We start from the raw sequence: 25,797 nt of genomic DNA, 5'->3' as shown, positions 1-25,797 counted from the left end.
CAAAGCGCATGTGTAGAAGAAGCGGCGGAACAAACTACACTATATTTAAACACTAGCCGTGCCCGCGACTTCGTCCGCTTGTAATAGTTGCAGCGTGATCTTATAGAATAGAATAGATTTATTTTCAAAATTGGATACAAGGTATCACTTATTGACGTCACATAACTTAAATCTAATTATAACTACTGCCGCTTCCAAAGCTCGTGTGTAGAAGAAGCGGCGGAACAAACTACACTGCAGCATTTTCATAGGACGTCAATTTACAAATATAGATCTCTTAAATCTAAATCGTGGACGAGCATATAGCCTAAAGCCTTCCTCGATAAATGGTCTAATCAACATAAAAATAATTTTTCAATTCGAACCAGTAGATCCTGAAATTAGCGCGTTCAAACAAACAAACAAACTCTTCAGCTTTATAATATTAGTATAAAATGATTAATTTATTGACTCACCTGTGCGGCAAATGTTGCAGAGCGCGACACGCGGCCGCTACTAGAGGCCGCAACGCCTCCAAGCGGCCGGGCACGTCGCCGGATTCCGTTCCTGAGACCACTACTTGCATCTGTTAATTAACAAAAAAAAAAGAATATATTATTAAATCTGTTTCGTGTGGTTCCCGGCACCAATACAAAAAAGAATAGAACCACTCCATATCTGTCCCGTGGATGTCGTAAAAGGCGACTAAAGGATATGCTTCCAAACTTGGGATTCTTTTTTAGGCGATGGGCTAGCAACCCGTCACTATTTGAATCTCAATTCTATCATTAAGCCAAATAGCTGAACGTGGCCATTCAGTCTTTTCAAGACTGTTGGCTCTGTCAACCCCGCAAGGGATATAGACGTGACCATATGTATGTATGTATTAGATCTGTGGTGACATCGCTATTCTCTATCTATAATATCTCTATGATATATATGTAAAAACTATGTGATTCATGCAATTAAATTATTCTATTCTACCGACAAGAGTTAGAAGGCGACATCTCTAACGTAACACGCCATCAGCCAACGAGAGAGCAGTGTGCTACGCCTACAGCCAATAGCAACGGCGATACTAAATCGCGCTATCAAAGTTTCTACGGATTGGAGTTCGACAACGTCGTAACCGCAGTTCTCCAGAAATAACACCTGTCCTAGCGGAAGACCTTCACTTAACCTATTCCTCATCACAAAATTTATAAGCTTTTCCATTGATCGACTTTCTTCAGTTTCTTCCTAAATCATTCATACGTTACTAGTTCACAGACGTGCATATAGTGTTACAAGGGTAGCCCTCCGGCCTCCCACTATTAATACCACGTCTTTATCTCTAACGGGGTAGACAGAGTCAACAGTTACAAAATGCGAAAGTAGCTTAATACGGAATAGGGATGTGGACAATTTTTGGGAAAGTGTTTAAAACCATGCATAAGTACCAAATATAACCCAAACTATTTATTATTATTTTTTTATTTCAAGTAATTCCTTTAAAATAATTTATTTAAAATTCCATTTAAAATATCGCGCCAAAACGCGGATACCTGTCAAACGGCCGCTGTGACGTCACGCGTTATAAAATATTGTCGAAGTTGTATGTATGTAATAGTTATTTCGTAGTTGTGTGATAATAATATGAATTCAAAATTTTATAGATATTGTGCAATGTCGCAGTGTAAAAGTACAACTATTAAAACATCTGAAAACTGTTTATTCACGTTCCACGTACAAAAACGATGCGGAAAAAGTGGCTTCAATTAGCCCGTCGGGATCCGGCACTTGTATCTACACAAAGTAAAATGTATTTCTGTGAGGATCATTTTGATGTAAGTTTGATAATATTTGTTATATTTACTTGTACATATTAAAATAATTTTTCTCTTCAAGTTTTCAAAGACGAAAACTCGAATTTTTAGGTTAGAAATAATGTAAACAATGTTTCGTTCTTTCATTATAGTTGGCCAATGATATGGCAAAATCATATTATATCGTTTTTACCTTATAATTTAAAAATACCTACTATTGCTATAATAATGTATCTTGAGTATATTACTTACATGGATGTCTTCACATTTCTAAATTCAGCAGAGCAGAAGTTACTATTTGTTGCGAAGAAATTAGCCACCGTAAAGCAATCAATTCTTGGCAAATTTGAACTATCTGCCTTAATATATCCACTTTCCATTATGGGAAAGCAAAATTTATTCAAAAAGATAATCGGACGGAAATCACGGTAATAATATGATCCAAATATTAACAAACACCATAATACTTGACAGCGAAAATTCTTGTATTGCAACGCGTGACATCACGCGTTTTGATTGGTGTTCATTGTCACGTGACTTGAGGGTGAAATATTTGATTACATTTTATTAAATAAAAAAATAATCCCTTGTTTATTGAGGAAAATATTGTGTTTTTTATTATTTTTACTATAGAAACTACCTTTTCGTGGTAAAATTTTATACTTATTTGAGTACAGTCCACATCCCTATTGACATAGACCTAATGTGGTGCCGTGTCCTTCTTATCACATACATACATGTCACGTCTATATCCCATACGGGGTAGATAAAGCCAATAGTCAAGTCTTAAGTTTAAGCTTAGATTTGAGACTCTTAGAGACAAACAGGTCGCTATAGAAGCAAGTTTATTGGCTTTTATTTTATTTCATTCGTGTTTTTAATGTAGACAATGTGCATTCGTCCACGATTTAGATTTAATAGATCTATATTTGTAAATTGACGTCCGTTGAAAATGCTGCAGTGTAGTTTGTTCCTTCGCTTCTTTTAACCATGCACTTTAGTAGCGGTAGTAGTTATAATTAGATTTAAGTGATGTGACGTCAATAATTGAAACCTTGTATCCAATTTTGAAAATAAATCTATTCAATTCTACTTATAATTCACGCGTTACCTGCTCACAGACGTGCATATAGTGATACAAGGCCAGCCCCCCGGTCTCCCAGTTGCACACTTCGTGTCTCTGCGCGGCTTCGTAAAGTTTTTCTAGCAGGGGCGCTACATTCTTCATGTTGTCTGCAGAAAAAGAAAATCACACTTATACATTTTTGTTTGACGGCCTTTGTGGCGCAGCGGTAGTGAGTTTATCTGTGACACAGTGGGTCCCGGATTCGAACCCCGGCCGGGGCATGATGAGAATCGAACTTTCTCTGATTGGCGTGGGTCGTAGATGTGCATCTATATAAGTATTTATTTTAAAATATAGTATCGTTGAGTTAGTATCTCGTAACACAAGTCTCGAATTAACTTCGAGGCTAACTCAATCTGTGTAATCTGTCCCGTAGGTTTATAATTATTTATACATTTCTTTAAAATAAATTAACTCAGCGCCATCTTTTCTCCGGGTAAATATTTTTATACACTTTACAAGTTACCCGGAAGAGATCGCTTTAAGTGATAGATCGCCTTTCGCTGCTATGTTTTTAATACATGATTGTAAATTTTACTGTAATGTATTGTTGTGCAATAGAGAGTTATTGTATTGTATTGTATTGTATACATACCACCTAACACGGCATCGGGTAACAGCTTATCAAGTAAGACTTCATGCGCGGCGTTCCACTCTTCAGCGTCCGATAGATGGCGTGCTTGTACTAACCACGAATGCTGGAAAACAATTTTCATTCATTCATTCATATAGTCTCACGTCTTTATCTCTTTCGGGGGAGACAGAGTCAACAGTCTTGAAATGACTGATGACAGGCCACGTTCATCTGTTTGGCTTAATGACAGAATTGAGATTTATAATTAAAACAATTAGTGAAATTTTGTGTTAACCTTTAGAATGTGTTAAAATTCAATTTTTTTTATTTTATGGAATGACAATGAATGTGTAATTTAAATAATTTTCTTATTGAGACGTCAAAATAAAGACTTGTATAATAAAATTCAAAACTTACCATATAACCGGCCCTATGCGCCTGCGCCAGTAACAACCACTTCTCCGGTATCTGCAATCTTCTTACCAACTGTAAAATGAAAATTGAACTTATGATAGGCCTCGCCAGAAGGTATCGGTTGAAAGACTAAAATAATATCCTCATTTGAATATTATTTAACTAGCTTCGCCAGCGACTTCATTCGCGTGGAATAGTTATTTTGGGCATCATTGATGTTTTTTTCACATTTTCCATTGTTTCTTCACTCCGTATAGTTGCAGCGTGATGTTATATAGCCTAAAGCCTTCCACGAAAAATGGTCTATTCAACAAAAAAAGAATTTTTCAATTCGAACCAGTAGTTCCTGAGATTAGCGCGGTCAAACAAACCAAACAAACAAACTCTTCAACTTTATAATATTAGTATAGATTAGCTTCTGCACGGGGCTATTATCTTATTAGCTCTCATCGTAATTTTCAGAAAAAGTAGTCTATGTTTTTATTGAGTGTTGGTTATAAATTTCTTCATTGTTCCTTAAAAAATAATGCCTATCACCTAGTGGCCTTTTACGACTTCCATGGGAAAGCTATGGAGTGGTACTATTCTAAAGTGTTGTAACTTTTCTCTTTATAACATAAAAATGGGTTAATTGATATTTTTGAGTAATGTCAAGATGGACAGCAGATTATTTAATTTTATTACAAAGTCTCTAAAAAAGAATATAACCAAAAAAATATTGATTGATTTCTTAACTAGAGTATTATTTATAATAGAGTTTTAAGGTACAATTACACTTTGATTAAATAAAAAAATAGTTTGTGACATAATGACAAGTCGTCAATTCACTGACCTGCATTCTCTTCTGTTGTTCTTCAGTATCAGCCGCGGCGGGCGCGTGCCGAGAAAGCACGCCGCGAATCAGGTGACCGCGACTGGAACAAATAATTCATTGTCAATTTTTAAGGGCTAAGCTACATACATACATACATATAATCATGTCTATATGTAGACAGAGCCAGAAGTCTTGATAGAATTGAGCTTAGATACAGATATAGTTTATTGTGATTGTGCTAGTCTTAAAAGTATGAAGTTTTTTATTGAAGTTCAATAAAATAACGACGTTATTACAAGTGAATTAAACTTGTAATCCAAAAATAAAATGTCTCCTGCTATCTCGCACATAATGACTGAAAGACCACGTTCACCTGTTTGGCTCTATGATAGAATTGAGATTCAAATAGTGACAAATTGCTGGCATGTCGCCTAAAAGACGAATCTCAAGTTTATAAGCCTTTCCCCTAGTCGCCTTTTACGACATCCATGGAAAGAGATGGAGTGGTTCTATTTTGTTCTATTTATCTGGTTTCTATTTTTTCCTATTGGTGCCGGGAACCACACGGCACTTTCTCGTCATGCACAAATTTGACCTTGGAACATCAGCAGCATCATTTAAATGAATCGTAACCAGTTAACACTCACGCTACGTCATCAGGATGGTAGGCCAGTGCTTGTACGGCCAAATGCCAAGCCCCCAACGACTCGAGCTGGTCGGCCAAGCCCGTTATACTCTCCCTTGTAGGGTTCCCAAACCATGTCCCGAGGAGGAAGCTGTGGACAACAAAATGTATGTTAGCTATACACACATACATACATATAATCACGTCTATATCCCTTGCGGGGTAGACGGAGCCAACAGTCTTGAGCGGACTGTTAGGCCACGTTCAGCTATTTGGCTATTTCTATATGTTAGGTACTATATCATAGTGAGCGTTTAACATAACATATACCTAACCTGTTTTTAAATCCACATGCAAGCCAAATCGTTGGCACATCATCCCTGATGACATGATATATCACATACATACATACAGTCACGTCTATATCCCTTGCGGGGTAGACGGAGCCAACAGTCTTGAGCGGACTGATAGGCCACGTTCAGCTATTTGGCTATTTCTATATGTAAGGTATACATATGTGTACTATAATCATAGTGAGCGTTTAACATAACATATACTAACCTGTTTTTAAATCCACATGCAAGCCAAATCGTTGGCACACATATATCACATACATACAGTCACGTCTATATCAATTGCGGGGTAGACAGAGCCAACAGCCATCAAAAGACTGACAGGCCACGTTCAGCTGTTCGGCTTAACGATAGAATTGAGATTCAAACAGTGACAGGTTGCTAACCCATCGCCTAAAAAAGAATCCTAAGTTTGTAAGCCTATCCCTTAGTCGCCTTTTACGAGATCCATGTGAAAGAGATGGAGTGGTCCTATTCTTTTTTGTATTGGTGGTATTATCACCATAAACAAGTATAAATTATCATTATACATACATAATACATATAATCACGTCTATATCCCTCGCGGGGTAGACAGAGCCAACAGTCATGAAAAGACTAATAGGCCACGTGGAACCTATTTGGCTATTTCCATTATGTAAACACAAAAAATATGTTCAGTTAACTCACCACAGACTATAATCCAGCGGATCGGGCGTGTAGGAAGCGGGTTTGAGTCCCGGCCGGGCATTCCTCGAGCGAGCCTTTATCAGCTCGTAACGCAAGTCTAAAATGCGACGGTGGCGTCCGTTCTGTGAAATAATAAAATCAATTAAACACCTATTCATGCATACATATAGTCACGTCTATATCGCTTGCGGGGTAAACGGAGCCAACAGTCTTGAAAAGACTGAAAGGCCACGTTCAGCATTTTAGGTGATGATAGTATTGAAATTCGAATAATGACAGGTTGAATAATGGATGTCGTAAAAGGCGACTAATAGGTAGGCTTATAAACTTGGGATTCTTCTTTTAGGCGATGGGCTAGCAACCTGTCACTATTTGAATCTCAATCCTATCTTAAAGCCTAATAGCTGAATGTGGCCTATCAGTCTTTAAAAGACTGTAGGCTCTGTCTACCCCGCAAGAGATATAGACGTGATTATATGAATGTATGTATGGGAACGTGATGGATTGGTCCTATTCTTTTTTGTTTTTGTTGGTGCCGGGAACCACACGGCATTACGTTATACATTAGAATTTCCGTATTACGTTAGAACTTCGGTAACTCCCTGTGTTTCTCGCGGGAATTTGACGGCCTCTGTCGCTTGTCTGTGACACCGGAGGTCCCGGGTTCAAATCCCGGCCAGGGCATGTTGAGAAAAGAACTTTCTCTGATTGGCCTGGGTCATGGATATATATATGATCTATATAAGTATTCATTATAAAATATATTATCGTTGAGTTGGTATCTCGTAACACAAGTCTCGAACTTACTTCGAGGCTAACTCAATCAGTGTAATTTGTCCCGTATATATTTATTTAATCACTTAAAAGTCTCACTCACATTGGAAGCCAGCTCATAATCCTGGCAGTAGGGCGGCACAGGATGCCTCATGCCCATCTCATCATCCTCCACCGTGGTAAGGTCAGCGTCTTCATCATCACCGATGAAGAAACCCTCGTAGGTTCTCACCACTTGCTCCAGTGTCGGCACTTGGGGACAGATGTATCTAGAATGGAAAGATTTTGGTTATATATACTATCACATATAAAGATTTGTATATATATATATATATATGTATACTAGCTGTCGCAAAGACTTCTGCGACTAGTCGCAAAGACTTCTGTCGTGAAAAAAAAGTCGCACTCACTTGGCAGTGGCCAGCAACGCCCTCATCCAATCAAGCAAGTAAAGTTTGTCGCGCTGAGTCATGCGACTAGTCGCATTGTCTTCTAGTGAAAAAAAAGTCGCACTCACTTGGCAGTGGCCAGCAACGCCCTCATCCAATCAAGCAAGTAAAGTTTGTCGCGCTGAGTCATGCGACTAGTCGCATTGTCTTCTAGTGAAAAAAAAAGTCGCACTCACTTGGCAGTGGCCAGCAATGCCCTCATCCAATCCAGCAAGTAAAGTTTGTCGCGCTGAGTCATGCGACTAGTCGCATTGTCTTCTCGTGAAAAAAAAAAGTCGCACTCACTTGGCAGTGGCCAGCAACGCCCTCATCCAATCCAGCAAGTAAAGTTTGTCGCGCTGAGTCATGCGACTAGTCGCATTGTCTTCTAGTGCAAAAAAAAGTCGCACTCACTTGGCAGTGGCCAGCAACGCCCTCATCCAATCCAGCAAGTAAAGTTTGTCGCGCTGAGTCATGCGACTAGTCGCATTGTCTTCTAGTGCAAAAAAAAGTCGCACTCACTTGGCAGTGGCCAGCAACGCCCTCATCCAATCCAGCAAGTAAAGTTTGTCGCGCTGAGTCATGCGACTAGTCGCATTGTCTTCTAGTGCAAAAAAAAGTCGCACTCACTTGGCAGTGGCCAGCAACGCCCTCATCCAATCCAGCAAGTAAAGTTTGTCGCGCTGAGTCATGCGACTAGTCGCATTGTCTTCTCGTGAAAAAAAAAAGTCGCACTCACTTGGCAGTGGCCAGCAACGCCCTCATCCAATCCAGCGTGTTCAGTTTGTCGCGCGGCGTGCTCAGACCTGCGACTAGTCGCATCGTCGCCAGTCGCGTCGCAGATATCAGCGGCTCCGCGCCGCACTCCCGCCACAGAGTCAGTTGGCGGGACACGAGGGAACGGAATAGAGGGTCTCCTGTACGAAATAAAACGATAATTCATTTTAAACGGACCTTAATCAATAAGGATGATGACAAGGTCTTAAAACAATATTAATTATTTAATTACATGATAGATATGATACATGATACACGTAATTTTTAGTTTTAATTTTGACTCATTATATGATTTATATTCTTTTAAAGTACGATGGGAAAGTCTATTTAAAAAATTCAAAATTATTTAAAAACAACTATGCCAGAAATTAATAAACAAAAATATGGAATAACTTTTATTAAGACATCTTATCCTTAAACGTAATAATTAAGTTAGCTGCCATACAAATAAAGATCATGACGCGAACAAGAACGTCAGGTGTGACGTCACACTTGAGAAGCGTTTTGTAAGGAGCGTTTCGTTTCCAAATAATGTGTTGTATTGCTTCGTATATCACAGGTAGATTATTGTTTATTGATGCCATTATTTCACCAATGTTTTAGTTGTTGTGAAACTAAATTAACACCAAAAAGAAAAAAAAATATTGTCCTATTGATACAAAACACTGTCGTTACTGAGTGACTGTGAGTGAGTGAGAGCGAGAGAGAACGATTTATGAATGACCTAATTGAGTGACAGGAAAATGTCACCACAGATGGAGTAAAATTTTAGGATCAAAAATTTTAAATTAATACACATTTAAATTATTACAAATTTTATACAAAGAGTTATTTTAAATTATGAATACACGAATGTGTGCAAAAAACTAACAATTAGGCCTCATAATTTGTACATACATATAATCACGTCTAAATCCCTTACGGGGTAGACAGAGCCAACAGTCTTAAAAATACTGATATATATATAATATTTTATTACTTTATTATACACTAGTTATTACTGTTTTAATCAGTACACACACGTATTATATAGACGTGACCATATGTATATCAATATATAATAATATGAGAGTTATGAATGTGGATAAAGCTAAGGAAGTATGCAGAGGTCGTGGCAAGCTCTTTCCAAGAGGTAGTCTCCGTCTCCGCCTACCCCTCCGGCTAAAGAGGCGTGATTTTATGTATGTATGTATGTATATATTAATATAATCACCAGCGGCCTGCGCTATCAGCGCCGCCATGTTCAAGTCGCCGTGCTTTCTCGCCAACTTGCAAGCGTCTAGCACCCTCCCGCCCACCAAGAGCGTCCAAACACGACCGCTGTGGAAATCCGTGTCTGTAAATAAAATTCATTTAATTAATTTATATACCTAATTACTTAAAAAACAAAAATATATTCATTCATTCATTCATTTATATACCTATACCTATATATGGGACAAATTACACTGATTGAGTTAGCCTCGAAGTAAGTTCGAAACTTGTGTTACGAGATACTTACTCAACGATACTATATTTTATAATAAATACTTATATAGATAAAAATCCAAGACCCAGGGCAATCAGAAAAAGTTCTTTTCTCATCATGCCCTGGCCGGGATTCGAACCCAGGACCTCCGGTGTCACAGACAAGCGTACTAGCGCTGCGCCACAGAGGCCGACAAATATAATCACGTCTATATCCCTTGCGGGGTAGACGGAGCCTGCGGTATTGATAGGCCGTGTGCAGCTGTTAGGATTAATGAATTGATTTAAGAATCAAATATTGACAGGTTGCTAACCCATCGATTACAAGAAGTATCCCGTGTTCACAAGCCGATACCTTACCACCTTGGCCGTCTTTTACGACATCCATGGGAAACTTTTTACTTTTTATTATATCGGTGCCCGGAACCACACGGCACACACGGTTCATAATTAATTGCATAAAATTCGCATACATTTATTGATCCTTGAGGGCTTCAATGGTGCCCAACATAACTATTCCACGCGCGGACCAAGTCGCGGGCACAGCTAGTATTATCCTACTACTATTATAAAGGCGAAAGTTTGTATGGATGTTTGTTACTCTTTCACGCAAAAACTACTGAACCGATTACCATGACATTTGGTATGTAGGTAGCTGAAGACCCAGAATAACACATAGGCTACTTTTTATCCCAGAGTTCCCGCGGGATTGATAGGGTTTCCATGCGGACGAAGTCGCGGGCGGCCTCTAGTAAGATATACATACCGTCTTCAGCCTCGGATTCGCTGGGTGACGCCAACTCCCCCTCGGTGACATCTTTGACGGCGTCCGTCAGCCAGGATATCAGCCTCTTGTGCTGACTCACGCGCGATTGTACGTCTTCGGGGGCCACTCCTGGTTACAAGGGAGAATACATTTTTATTTTTTTTTATTTTATTTATTTGGTCTACCCTTGTTTGCTACATTGAAACATTATATATAATCTAATACATATGTTAAATTTAATTGCTAAACGTGCAAACCATTGAAGGTAAACACCACATACTCAAATTCTTAGTTGAAAACATTAATATATTGTTAAACAGTTGATACAATAAAGATAACAAAAATATTAATCATCACAGACCATTCATGACTCCCTTACAAAAGTTCGCAAGGGAATCATGGTGTACATCACATGATACACTGATTTTCATTTCATTTCATTTATTTCTGAACAATGTACATTGTATTGAAATGTTACATTAATTACACTTATATTTTCTAAAATTCTAAACATGTTCTAAATATAATATAGGAACATTTTATTAAAAATGTATATAAACAATACAAGAGAGAATACATTTTTAAACGTGGTTTTTATTAGTCTTTTTAAAACTGTTGGCCCTGTCTACCCCGCAAGGGATATAGACGTGATTATATGTGTGTATGTATAAATTTTCAATTATAATTTTTCAAACCGTCCTACTGATATTATAAATGCGAAAGTTTGCGAGTATGTCAGTACGGATGTTTGTTACTCTTTCACGCAATAACTACTGAACCGATTACGATGAAATTTGGCATGTAGGTAGCTGAAGACCCAGAATAACGTATAAGCAACTTTTTATCCCGGAGTTCCCAGGATTTTGACGTGATTACTACTCTACCCCGCAAGGGATTTTGACTTTTTTATATGTTTTTTTTTATTAGTACCGGTAAACACGGCATATAATACACATCTGTTTAATTGGGGGTTAACAAACAAAAGACTCACCGTCGTTCTCGAGATCGGCCCTCCACAGCGCCTCGCACAGCGTCCACACTTCACAGCAGTACTCGCCGGTCACGCCGAACTGTGAAACATACAGACATACATAACATAAATAAAATCACGCCTCTTTCCCGGAGGGGCATTAAAACACGTTGCTTTCCGTAATAGACTAATTTTATTTAAAAAGGAAGTTACTCAATGTGTTTACATAGATGGCGCTACTAACAACATTTTATAATTTTTATTTTGTTATCTATGGTATATTCTAACAAGGGGTAGGCAGAGACTACATCTTTCCACTTGCCACGATCTCTGCACACTGCCTTCGCTTCATCCAAATACATAACTCTCTTCATGGAAGCTCGGTGGTTTCGGGTACTTTTGACCTGACCCTTTACCAGGACGTCCTTAATATGATCATAATAAGAAACGAATTCAGTATGAATAATCCTTCTCATATAATAAATGCGAAAATTTTTGACATACTCACAAAGGATGTCAGTATGGATGTTTGTTGCTCTGTCACGCAAAAACTACTGAACCGATCGCGATGAAATTTTGTATGTAGGTAGCTGAAGACCCAGAATAACATATAGGCTATATTTTTATCCCGGATATCCCGCGGGATTGATTCCACGCGGACGAAGTCGCGAGCAGCCTCTAGTATATAATTTTATTGTTGTATGGTACCTGGTACTTACTTACTTTTAGATAGATAGACTCTATTGCACCATAAGAAAAAGAAAAGCAGAAAAACAAACACAGGTAATGAGGTACAAAGGCGGACTTATCGCTAAAGCAATCTCTTCCAGTCAACCTTAGGGTGGGAAGAAAAGAATAGGACCACTCCGTCTAATTCCCACGGATGTCGCAAAAGGCGACTAAGGGATAGGCTTTTAAACTTCTAATTCTTCTTTTAGGCGAAAGGCTAGCAACCTGTCACTATTTGAATCTCAATTTAATCAGTAAACCATAAAGCTAAACGTGGCCTTTCACTCTTTTTAAGATAATCCGCTCTGACTATCCCGCAAGAGATATAGACGTGATTACTATGTATGTATGTAATGAAATGACATTTCATCTTTTCAAATTTGCCGCGCTTCGCGCGTTTAGATAGTTTATCTGTGGCGTGGAGAGAATTGAAGGGGGATGTAATGGCGGATGATGTTAAGATTATTGTGTACATAAATGTTATAAAAAATTAGTTTTGGAAAGATAAACGAAAGGATATAGTTGAAGAATCGATATTAGTGAACTTTAAATGTCGTTTCTTTGTATTTTCAGGTGAGATATACATAAGTGTAATTGTCATAGGTAAACAATAATTATTGTGATATTATAAAAGCGTGTTAAAATAAAACAAAACTTTGTATTTTCAGAGAAACAATTTGTGGTTTATTTTGAAAATCCTCAATAATATATCTTATATGTATGTATCTATAGTTAATTAACTAACCTGAACAGACTTGTTCCTTAGAGCGCGCGCGTGTTCCCGCTGCTTCAAGAGGAGCTGCAACCTCGCGTGAGGTTCTGTCCTCACCGCTAGACGTGGGCATACCGGTGACGTGATCACCTCGGACCATTCCAGTAGGGTCTCCATGTAAAGTGTCAGGGCCTCCTGTGGGATTTAAAAAATGTAATTAGCACCTATAAAATTATTATTTTTATGTCTACTTTCTTCTAGATATAGTCCCGGTTGCATCCTCACCACTCTGGAGAGGTGCCCGGGGTATGTCTTCGACCATGTATCCTGGATTGGGTGAGTCAGGTTTTATACGAAGCGACTTCCGTCTGACCTCCGCAACCTTTGCAGCGGAACCTAACCCGTATTGGACCACTCCATCTCGTTACAACGGTTGTCGTTAAAAGCGACTAAGGGATAGGCTTGTAAACTTGCGATACTTCTCTCAGGCGATCGGTTACCAACCTGTCACTATTTGAATCTCAATCCTATCATTAAGCCAAACAGCCGAACGTGCCGTATTAGTCTTTTTAAGAGTCAGCTCTGTCTACCCCTACATACATATAATCACGTCTATATCCCTTGCGGGGTAGACAGAGCCAACAGTCTCGAAAAGACTGATGGGCTATGTTCCGCTATTTGACTTTAAGATAGAATTGAGTTTCAAATAGTGACAGGTTCTAGCCGATCGCCTAAAAGAAGAATCCCAAGTTTATAAGCCTACCCCACAGTCGCCTTTTCCGACATCCATGGGAGCGAGATGGAGTGGTCCTATTCTTTTTCTATTGGTGCCGGGAACCACACGCCATATACTTATTCCATATAATACCATTTTTTTTTTAATTACCACGGCAGCGAAGTCCCGGACACATACCTGTGTATATCCAGACGGGTCTCCATGACCTACAGCCAGTCTTGCCACAATGGGTTCACTCCAATCGTCTTCTCGTCTGCCGCCCAGATATCTGCCAAGGTCGCACAGTTCGGCCGCTGTAATAAACGCAACAACGAATTAGTGAAATACATTAAAATGTTAAATTTAGGTTTGGTTAAAAAGTTAAGATTCCCGGCACCAATATGTGCCCTGCGGATCCCGGCACCAAATTGTGCCGTGCGGTTCCCGGCACCAATATGTGCCGTGTGGTTCCCGGCACCAATATGTGCCGTGTGGATCCCGGCAGCAATATGTGCCGTGTGGTTCCCGGCACCAATATATTAAAAAAAGAATAGGACCACTCCATCTCTTTCCTTTGGATGTCATAAAAGGCGATTAAGGAATAGGCTTATATACTTGTCACTATTCTTACCACTATTTGTGTATCAATTCTATTGTTAGGCCAAGCGGCTGAGCGTGGCCTTACAGTATTTTCATGACTGTTGGCTCTGTCTACCCCGCAGGGGTTGTAGACGTAATTATATGTTATGCCAACAAGGAATAGACAATTTTTTTTGTAAATTCCTCCACCTCTTTCTTCATACCAAAAATCACTCTCTCCCAATGGGATAAGCAAAGTCTTCATATTTATTTATTTATTTTATTTTATTTATTTTATTTTAACAGGAAAACTTACAGTAAAATTAATGTAAATTACTAAAATATTAAATTAACTTAAACACAGTTATACAGTTATTCCCAACTAATCACGATCCCTGCATACTTCACACTTCAGGCATACTATAAACGTTAAATATCAGAACATAACTCACATTTAGGCAAATCGGCCAACGAATCCAGGCTGGTGGGGAAGACGAACTGGCCGGCTGGACCGAAACCGATGCGGCTGTGGCGGGCGCGACACACCGCCATGTCAGCTATGCAGGCCGCGTCTAGACGTCCTGTTTACAATGCAGATGTTGACTTAAATTAAAAAAAAAATGGTTGATCGTGATATATTTCAGACTAGCTGTGACCCGCGACTTCGACCGCGTGGAATAGTTATTGTTGAAGCCCTCAAGGATGAATAATTTTCCCCGTTTTTTTTCCACATTTTCCATTATTTCTTCGCTCCTTATAGTTGCAGCGTGATGTTATACAGCCTAAAGCCTACCTTATTCAACGCAAAAATAATTTTTCAATTCGAACCAGTAGTTTCTGAGATTTGCGCGTTCAAACAAACAAACAAACAAACTCTTCAGCTTTATAATATTAGTATAGATATAATCGTCCAATCGAAGACGTAGAAAAAAAGGCGGACGGAGTGTGGCTCAAAAGAAAAGTGAAGCATCGTTATGGCGGCGTTGTACGTGAGTGGCAGAAAAGTTTCTTTCTTTCTTTCTTATCTATATTATGGCTTCCACCGGACTTTCTGTGATTCTGTCATGGTTTGAGGAGACACGAAGTTTCAGAAAAGTCACCATTTCGTGAGATAATCTATGACGTAATGGCGGCCGTCTGTCATACTATGGGTGAGTGTGTGAGGCGTGTTTAATTACATATAGGTGTTTCATTTAGCCGTATAGAAAAACTCCGACTGCCTTTTTTTTGCGTCCGATATAAAAAATATACAAAAAGAAAAAAAAAGGTAGGTAAAGAGAAAGAAGTTGAATGGGAATTAATTATTTACTCTATATAACATACATATAATCACGTCTATATCCCTTGCGGAGTAGACAGAGCAAACAGTCTTAAAAGACTAAAAGGATTCAGCTGTATGGCGTTATGATGGAATTGATATTCAAATAGTGACAGGTTGCTAGCCCATCGTCTAAAGAATATAAAATACAAATTACCCGCAATAGTTTTCTTGAAAGGCGGCACCTTTCTATGATATTTCAATACGATGGTGTGAGGCTGAACTATGAGCGGTTTCATTGCTATTTCTGTAAGAAAAAAGTTAATGAAAATACACAAATGAAAATAAAAAATGTAACCACGTGAATTTCTGCTAATTTACATATATACATTTAATCACGCTTCTTTCCCGGAGGGATAGGTAGAGACTACATCTTTCCAATTGCCACGATCTTTGCATACTTCCTTCGCTTCATCCACATTCATAACTCTCGTCATGTAAGATTTTCGGTTTCGGGTACTCTTGTCCTGACCTTTTGCCAGAACATCACCGAGTAAATTCCGTTTGTATACGCATACATATAGTCACGTCTATATCCCTTGCGGTGTAGACAGAGCCTTGAAAAGACTGAAAGGCCACATTCAGTTGTATGGCTAAATATCGGCATTGAGATTCAAATCGTGGCAAGTTGCCAACCCTTGTCGTCTACAAGAACAATCCCAAGTTTATTATTATCCTTTACCTTAGTCGCCTATTACGACATCCATCCGGTAATATGGGAGTGGAGTCCTATTCTTAAGCACCAAGTACCACACGGCACAATTACAAAAAAAAAACAGATTATATATTTTCCAAATGAACTTTTATCAGAATAATTAATTTGAATGACGTTTCTTTTTCATTCGTTCACTCACCATCATTGCTCGCCAAGATGGCGGGCGCCGTGACATCACTAGCGGTGTGTACAGTGGCCGCCGATTGAAGTGCGACCCGGGGCGGCGAATGAGTCCACGGCACTTGCTGGTCCCCCGTAGATACTGACACGTCGTCCTCCATTTCTGTGTAATAAACATGTTTTTTATTTTGTAATTTTATATAGGTACTAGCTGTCCCGGCAAACGTTGTTTTGCCATATAAATATTTTTAAAGTAAATTCTAGTTAAAAAAAAATGTTAAGGGTGGACCGTAGTAACCGTTATCACCAGAGATGGGAATAGGTAGATTGAAACGTATATATTAATATGAATATGGACCTCCGGAATTGCGGAATTTGTAAATTATTAAGATTTTCTCCGGAATTTTTACAAGTGAGATGAAGTATATATTAGTGGTAGCTGTTTTCCACCGACTTTGTTCATGTAAATTGTAGTCCTATGTTACCCGCGGACAATGTAGTTTACTGTAAGTGTAAGAATTTTTAAAATTTCATCATCTCATTTTATATCATATCAATCTGATTGACTGGCCTTCTATAGCGAAAAAAGTTTATTCATGTTATGCTTTCTATGGTAATTCATGATGCAAGTACATAAAATCAATCTACCTATTCCGATCTCTGCTTATCACTCAGGGGTATGAAAAATAGATGTTGGCCGATTCTCAGATATAATCAATATGCTCACAAAATTTCATGAGAATAGGTCAAGCCGTTTCGGAGGAGTAAGGGAACGAACATTGTACCCGAAACCGCCGAGCTTGCAAGAGTTGCCGAGAGTTATGAATGTGGATGAAGCGAAGGAAGTATGCAGAGATCGTGGCAAGTGGAAAGAGGTAGTCTCTGCCTACCCCTCCGAGAAAGAGGCGTGATTTTATGTATGTATGTATCTATGTATGAATGTATGTATGTATACATTCAGTCAGAAAAGTATCGGGAATGGATTATTTATTTATGGTTCCAAATTAAAATTTTTGTTTTTTTTGTTGTTGTTAGATTGGCACAACTGTTTTCCATTTTGGCGCGGAGTTTGAGTTGCATCTGTTGTTTACATTAAATACAGTGCTATTTTTAGTTATATCATATCTAGTGTGTATTGCTAATTTCATAATGGATAAAAACATCGAACAAAGAGTTTGTCTTAAATTTTGCATTGCCAATGGAATATCGTGTTCGGAGTCACTGAAAATGTTACAGAAGGCTTACGGTGAATCGACTTTATCAAAAACTCGTGCTTATGAGTGGTACAAAGCGTTCAAAAGAGGTCGAGATGTGATGGAAGATTTGCCTCGCTCTGGTAGGCCATCAACGTCTGCAACTGAAGTTAACATCGCAAAAGTGAAGGAAATAGTGACTGAAAATCCTCATTCAACTTTGAGAGAGATAGCCACCGAACTTTCTGTATCTCACGAGTCGATCTGTACCATTTTAACTAATAATTTGGGTATGAAACATGTTGCCGCTTGGCTAGTCCCAAAAGACCTGAATTTTTTTCAAAAACTCAATCGCTAGAGAGTCGCTGAGGACATGCTAGAACGAGTCAATTCCGACCCAACATTCATGAAACGCATTGTTACTGGTGACGAGACGTGGGTTTACGAGTTTGACATGCAAACTAGTCAACAAGCTTCGGAGTGGCGCCTTCCAACTGAACCGAAACCGAAAAAACCACGCCAAAGTCGTTCAAAAGTCAAAGTCATGTTGACTGTTTTCTTTGACTATCGCGGTGTTGTGCACTCGGAATTCTTGCCGGAAGGTCAAACGGTAAATAAGGAATATTATTTGAGTGTTATGCGGCGTTTAAGAGAGCAAATCCGACGAAAAAGGCCAGATTTGTGGAAAGAAAATTCTTGGATTTTGCACCATGATAATGCACCTTCGCACAAGGCCATCATTGTGAACGAATTTTTAACCAAACACTCAACAAATACCATCGAGCAACCACCATATTCACCAGATATGGCTCCAGCCGACTTTTTTCTTTTTCCTAAACTCAAATTACCACTTCGTGGCACCCGTTTTCAATCGGTAGAAGACATAAAAGAGAATTCGCGGCGAGAACTGACCTCAATTCCGGAAACAGCGTTTAAAAAATGTTTTGATGATTGGATTATTCGTTGGCGTAAGTGTATCGTTTCTAAAGGAGCATATTTTGAAGGTGATAAAATAAATTTGGATGAATAACAAACAGTTTGTGTATTATTGATCTTTTCCTGCTACTTTCTTGACAGAGTAGTATATGTACGTATGTATGTACATGTGTATATATGTATGTATGTATGAATGTATGTATGTATATATGTATCTATGTATGTATGTACATGTGTATGTATGTATGTATGTATCTATATATGTATGTATGTATCTAGATTATCATACCAGCGTCAGCGTAGAGGGAAGCCTTCATCAGCTGCACGTGGTGACTCTGCCGGTGTTCGAGACGGGCCAGTTCGCTTGTGGGACTCTTCACGCCAAGAGCTGTAACGTAATTAATTTATTTTTCAACTCATATTCAAAACTAGCTGTTGCCCGCGACTTCGTCCGCGTCAATTTCGATTTTTTTCCGCGTAAACTTATTTGCAGGCAAACTCATGCCTTGAGTTCATTCAAATGACGATAACTTTTTTTTTAGCGAACCGCTGATTGATGAAACAAACTTTAAATGTTTCAATTGGTGAAAGTTTTAAGTGAATCGGTTCAGTACTTTCGGAGAAAAGCATGATCATACATACAGACAGGCAGACAGACAGACAATAAATTGAAAAAAAAATTTTTGCTTTCTTTTATTCATTCTAAGTGTCTCTATCCATTTCAGTCAAAAATACTAAATGTACAGACAAAATATTTTTACTGTTTTATTATATGTATAATATAGATGTTCATTCATTATTATAGGATACTTCATATATCACTTAATAATTGTCATATCTTTTGGTTTAGATGGAATTCGTATCTTTTTTAAACGGTTTTATTTAGCTCACCCCGTTTGTTTTATTCTTGGGTCAAATTTAGTAATTCAAATTTCACCCTCTTCCTGTCAACCGATTAATCTGAAATTTTGTATACACTTTGGATTTTGGTGACAATATAATTATGTTTATTCATTATCATTATAAATTCAAGATGGCCGCCGTTACAAAATGGCGGATAATATAGGTTTCATTAATCCCATCAATATGGGTATCAAATGAAAGGGCTCAACAAGCAGAATACAATATACTATAAAAAATTGAAATCCAAGATGGCGGCCTCTACAAAATGGCGGAAAACTTAGGTTTTATCAATCCCATCAACATGGGTATCAAATGAAAGGTCTCAACAAGTAGAATACAATTTACTATTTAAAATTAAAATCTAAGCAGTGGGATAAAATGTAGCCTATGTTACTCCTGAAGGTTAAGTCTATCCCTGTGCCAAATTTCATTCAAATCGGTCCAGTAGTTTTTGAGTTTATTCGTTACAAAAACAAAAAACAAGTCTTTCCTCTTTATAATATTAGTATGGATGGGCGCAGCCACTAAATGGCGTATAATAATAAGATTTAAATTTAGAAATTGAATCTGTAATTTAGGTATCTGATTAATCCAGCCTAAATCCACCACCCAAGTCAAGATTTTGTATCGTGTTGAAGACTGTGTGGCGTTAGGGTGGCTAAAAATGATATAGCTACTATAATACCAGCTGATATCAACAAAACTGGGGGTTTACCAGCGGAACTGGAAATATTTGTGGGGGCAAAAGTCATGCTACGGTCCAATATTGACGTTTCAAAGGGATTAGTAAATGGCGCTATAGGCTACATCAACGAAATCGTTTGGCCTCAATTTCGTCGAACTCAGATGTATGCAACAGATGTACCTTCCGTCGGAATTGATTTCGCAAAAGACGGAGTTCATCTTATACACCCGAAAGCCATACAGTTTCCAGCTAAGTACAATTACGGGACGGCTGAAAGAAGAATGTTGCCTTTAATACTATCATGGGCTTCTACAATACATAAAATGCAGGGCAGCACTGTGGATCACGCAGTCGTATACTTAGGTGCGAAACTGTTTGAAGAAGGTCAAGCCTACGTGGCTCTTAGTAGAGTAAGATCTTTGCAGGGACTACGTATAGAGGAGTTGGACTGCAATAAACTAACGGGCAAGAAACCTTGCAATAATGAAGCACTAAATGAATTAAACAGAATGCGAAATAAAAACTAAAAACTAGAAAATAAAAAAAGGTAAAAAAACTTTTTAAGTTAAACGGTTTTATGTTAAACATACATTGCAATGTTTAATATAAATGTACTAAAAACCAAAAAATAATAAAATAGATACAGTCGTGGGAATTATAAACATATGCATAGACTAGACTAAAATAAAACCGTGGGGCACGTCAATTGTCTACAAATTATAGACTTAATGTGCGATAGAAGAATCGTTTAATTCGTCGTTAGGCAGTTGGCCCGCAGACGGTGCCCATATTACTTACTATTTTGCTGGCTAGCGAGGAATCGTTTCACTGCTCGTAGTTTGTCTTTAATCGACAAAACTTATGATAAAAGTACTACTCGCTCAACATTATGAAACCCTAAAACTCGCTTAATCGAGCTTGCTAACTTGTTTCCACATTCTAGCCCTACTTATCACACGCCCATCGTTGTCGGTTGAACAACTGCCTAATTATAGTGTAACATTACAAAACAAACATTTTAATCAACGATTGTAGACAATTGACGTGCCCCACGGTTTTATTTTAGTCTAGTCTATGCATAATGTTTATAATTCCCACGACTGTATCTATTTTATTATTTTTTGGTTTTTAGTACATTTATATTAAACATTGCAATGTATGTTTAACATAAAACCGTTTAACTTAAAAAGTTTTTTTTTTTACAATATTAACTAATGAAAATTATGTTTTTATTGTTATTATGTATATAGCGTATATGTTACATCACATCATCACATTAGAAACCTCAAAATAACAGTATTTCTCCACTATTTAATGGATGTTATTATACATATAAATCTTATATATAGCATTAGCGTTAAGTCCGCCTTTGTACCAACTCTGTATGTTTTGTATATTTTACTCTTATGGTGCAATAAAGAGATTCATCTATAGATATATGAATTTCTCTCTCACTGAATATAAATCCTACTACTATTATAAAGGCGAAAGTTTGTATGGATGTATGGATGTTTGTTACTCTTTCACGCAAAAACTACTGAACCGATTACCATGAAATTTGGTATGTAGGTAGCTGAAGACCCAGAATAACACATAGTATACACAGTCTAGTATATTATATTTATATTTGTACTAGAGGCCGCCCGCGACTTCGTCCGCATGGAAACCCTATCAATCCCGCGGGAACTCTGGGATAAAAAGTAGCCTATGTGTTATTCTGGGTCTTCAGCTACCTACATACCAAATTTCATGGTAATCGGTTCAGTAGTTTTTGCGTGAAAGAGTAACAAACATCCATACAAACTTTCGCCTTTATAATAGTAGTAGGATATTGACGTCCGATGCTGCAGTGTAGTTTGTTCCGCCGCTTCTTCTACACATGCTCTTTGGAAGCGGTAGTAGTTATAACTAGATTTAAGTGATGTGACGTCAATAAGTGATACCTTGTATCCAATTTTGAAAATGAATCTATTCTATGTAGTTACATGTAAGTATGTTAAATTTCACGATGATCGGTTCAGTAGTTTTGACGTAAAGTTGGTAATACCTAAAATCACAAGTTTATTATTGTCATTATCTATTATGTCAAACTCATGCTTTGATTTTATTAAAAATCTAGTATCCAATTTTGAAAATGAATCTATTCTATTCTATTCTTTTCATACCTCTGCTATCTGAGTACATACTGTGCGACTCAGCGTTATCCTCAGTTGTGTCCATTTCGAAAGTCAACCCTGTAACAATAACAATAACTTTTAATATACATACATACATACATATAGTCACGTCTATATCCCTTGCGGGGTAGACAGAGCCAACAGTCTTGAAAAGACTGATAGGCCACGCTCAGCTATTTGGCTTAATGATAGAATTGAGATTCAAATAGTGACAGGTTGCTAGCCCATCGCCTAAACAAGAATCCCAAGTTTGTAAGCCTATCCCTTAGTCGCCTTTTACGACATCCATGGGAAAGAGATGTAGTGGTCCTATTCTTTTTTGTATTAGTGCCGGGAACCACACGGCACAAACTTTTAATATGTATACCGGCGAGCTTGCATGAAGAGAGTTATGAATGTGGATGAAGCGAAGGAAGTGTGCAGAGATCGTGGCAAGTAGAAAGAGGTAGTCTCTGCCTACCCCTCCGGGAAAGAGGCGTGATTTTATGTATGTATGTATGTACATATGTTCAATCTGTGAATAGCGTTGCGTGTTGCATAATTATTATTCATACATGTATAATTTATTTTATTATTAACTTTATATTATGTAACTGTTTGTTATTCCTGAATAAAATAAAATAAAAACATAAAGTAACTGTTGAATCTCTTATGTAACCTTATTTAATTTTTGTATAGAAGTGCCGTGTGGTTACGGATATAAAAAAAAATAGGACCACTCCATCTCTTTCCTATAGATGTCGTAAAAGACAACTATGGGATATGCTCATAAATTTGGGATTCTTTTTTAAGCGGTGGGCTAGCAACCTGTCACTATTCGAATCTCAATTCTATCATCAAGCCAAATAATTGAACGTGGCCTTAAATCTTTTCAGGACCTGGCTCTGTCCATCTCGTGCGGAAAAACGACGTGTCATTATTTTATTTTATTTGTTAAAGACCAACAGCTTACAATATTAATAACAAGTTAACAGTTATACAAAACGAAAAGCCAATTTACAGGTCTTACTGTTAGAATTTGATTAGTTATTACAAAGGACGAACATATTATATACACGCTATTATAAAACACTAACCTTTTCCTTCTCCATTGTACAAGCCAAGCGAGCTTTGCATTGCGAACATGTGCTCAGGCAGGAGTGAGGTAGACAGAGGCATGGAACTTATACTCTGTAGTGTGCCGAGAGGTAGCCCCGGCTGAAGGCCGCTTTGTACGGTACCCTGGAGCCCCGGGGCTCCGAGGCCGCCTAGACCAGCTGGCGGTTTAGGTTTCGCTGGAGCTGGAATAAAAACATAGTTATAATTGGTTATACTGTATAGGGAAATTATATCTTATTTCGTTCGTGAAGAATACCTTAGCAAAAAAATAATTATGACATTTACAACGTCTTTGTGGTTGACTGGTAGATAATGCTTTTAGCATTAAGTCCGCCAATTATATATATATATACAATTGGCGGACTATATAAATATATATTAAAATTAAGTGATTTGTGAGTGCAGTGCCGTGTGGTTCCCAGCACTTTCATAGATTAGGACCACTCCTATCTCTTCCCCATGGATGTCGCAAAAGGCGCGACTGAGGGATAGGCTTACAAACTTGGGATTCTTTTTTAGGCGATGGTCTAGCAACCTGTCACTATTTGAATCTCAATTCTGTCTTAAAGCCAAAAAGCTGAACGTGCCTTATCAGTATTTACAAGACTGTTGGCTCTGTCTACCCCGCAAGGGATATAGACGTGATTATATGTATGTATGTGTATGTATCTAGTGGGACTTTCCAGAACCTTAAAAAATACGGCGTTAGTCCCACACAGCACTCCCATTAGATAGGAAAATAAAACTGAGTCCCACTAGAGAGGAGTCTCAGGCTGGTAAAGTAAAACTGACCTGCGGACTTCTGCAGCTGCTGCTGTTCCACCAGCTGCCTCTTCAGCACATCAGGAGTGATGTCGTCCTCCTCATCTGAGTCAGTCAAGCCGTACTTGCTGAAGTGTTCTACCTGGGGGAAAAATTATGGATTCTTAAAGTTGATTTATCATATTGTGCCGTGTGGTTCCCGGCACCAATACAAAAAAGAATAGGACCACTCCATCTCTTTCCCATGAATGTCATAAAAGGCGACTAAGGGATAGGCTTGCAAGCTTGGGATTCTTTTTTAGGCGATGGGCTAGCAAGCAACCTGTCACTATTTGAATCTCAATTCTATCTTAAAGCCAAATAGCTGAACGTGGCATATCAAGACTTCAGGATCTGTCTACCCCGCCATGGATATAGACGTGATTATATGAAAGTATGTTTATTTGAGTTTGCTACACACAATTTACAATTTCACACTTACATTTGTCACAACTCAACGAATTTATTGCTATACTAAGCCAAATAGCTGAACGTGGCCATTCAGTCTTTTCAAGCCTGTTGGCTCTGTCTACCCCGCAAGGGATATAGGCGTGACCATATGTATGTATGTAGGTCAAAACTCACCCTGAACACCCAACTACCGGTCTGCGGGCGGTACTCTATGAATTTCGTGTCGTGTTTGTCGCAAACTCTACGCAATTTGCCCTCGTAATCCATTTTGAGAAGTCTGAAACGAGAGAACAAATAAGAGTTTTATATCTTTGTCAATGCTTTCAGTCTTTAAAAAAAAACAAATTGACATTACTGACACTGACAGCAGGTGTTATGTATAAAAACAGCATATGATTTCTTATTTTCCCTTTTTTCTCTAGGTTATTTCATCTTGTCGGTAAAAAAACATGAATACACAAAAATCTAAAATTGACGAAAGAGGTTATGTTAACGCTTGCGAATGTTATTTTCCCTGACAGTTGACAGTTAAAAAAACAATCTCAATTTATGAATTGAAGCTAGCCGCAGAATATAACGATATGTAACTAACTTCTCTTCATTATATTTTTATTTAGTTTGTTGACGGCCTCTGTGGCACAGCGATAGTGCGCTAGTCTGTGCGGTAGTCTATTATCATTGAGTTAGTATCTCGTAACACAAGTCTCGAACTCACTTCGAGGCTAACTCAATCAGTGTAATTTGTCCCGTATATATTTATTACCTATATATTATTTGACAAACATTTATTCAAATTTAAAATTCAAAATTTTTATTCATTTATAGGATATTTCACATCGCTTAATAATTGTCAAAACGTATGGTTTAACAACATTGGTTGACGTCAAATAAATAACTTAAAACTAAGTTTACTGCCGCTTCCAAGGCGTCAGTGCAGAAGAAGCGGTAACAATTATCTATAAAGGTATTAATTATAAAATATAGTATCATTGAGTTAGTATCTCGTAACACAAGTCTCGAACTTACTTCGAGGCTAACTCAATCTGTGTAATTTGTCCCGCATATATTTATTACCGCCGTGTGGTTCCCGGCATCATTACAAAAAAGAATAGGACCACTCCATCTCTTTCCCATGGATGTCGTAAAAGGCGACTAAGGGATAAA

General features: G+C 38.1%; 1 protein-coding gene across 4 annotated transcripts in view; it reads right to left on the bottom strand.

The window, feature by feature from the left end:
* The window catches only part of LOC106133712 (nuclear pore complex protein Nup98-Nup96), a 68,061-nt gene that overhangs the window by 4,978 nt on the left and 37,286 nt on the right, over positions 1-25,797 (bottom strand). For all 4 annotated transcript variants that reach the window (XR_009657460.1, XM_060952346.1, XM_060952348.1 and 1 more), the window contains exons 25-46: positions 24,808-24,910; positions 24,214-24,325; positions 23,400-23,603; positions 22,312-22,380; positions 18,848-18,946; positions 16,449-16,592; positions 15,752-15,841; positions 14,729-14,857; positions 13,896-14,011; positions 13,016-13,177; positions 11,563-11,641; positions 10,572-10,700; positions 9,552-9,674; positions 8,301-8,478; positions 7,237-7,402; positions 6,360-6,481; positions 5,360-5,488; positions 4,731-4,812; positions 3,902-3,970; positions 3,506-3,608; positions 2,896-3,017; positions 456-565 (exon numbers count right to left, since the gene is read on the bottom strand). Coding sequence is in view for 3 of the 4 variants with exons in the window: in XM_060952346.1 (XP_060808329.1) it covers positions 456-565; positions 2,896-3,017; positions 3,506-3,608; positions 3,902-3,970; positions 4,731-4,812; positions 5,360-5,488; positions 6,360-6,481; positions 7,237-7,402; positions 8,301-8,478; positions 9,552-9,674; positions 10,572-10,700; positions 11,563-11,641; positions 13,016-13,177; positions 13,896-14,011; positions 14,729-14,857; positions 15,752-15,841; positions 16,449-16,592; positions 18,848-18,946; positions 22,312-22,380; positions 23,400-23,603; positions 24,214-24,325; positions 24,808-24,910 (2,640 nt within the window). In the remaining variant the exon portion in view is untranslated. The remainder of the gene's footprint in view (positions 1-455; positions 566-2,895; positions 3,018-3,505; positions 3,609-3,901; positions 3,971-4,730; positions 4,813-5,359; positions 5,489-6,359; positions 6,482-7,236; positions 7,403-8,300; positions 8,479-9,551; positions 9,675-10,571; positions 10,701-11,562; positions 11,642-13,015; positions 13,178-13,895; positions 14,012-14,728; positions 14,858-15,751; positions 15,842-16,448; positions 16,593-18,847; positions 18,947-22,311; positions 22,381-23,399; positions 23,604-24,213; positions 24,326-24,807; positions 24,911-25,797) is intronic.

This window comes from Amyelois transitella, chromosome 28 (assembly GCF_032362555.1).
Source record: "Amyelois transitella isolate CPQ chromosome 28, ilAmyTran1.1, whole genome shotgun sequence".
NCBI lineage: Eukaryota > Metazoa > Arthropoda > Insecta > Lepidoptera > Pyralidae > Amyelois > Amyelois transitella.
Note: the sequence above shows the minus strand (reverse complement) of the source record. Positions and strands in the feature narration are given on the sequence as shown.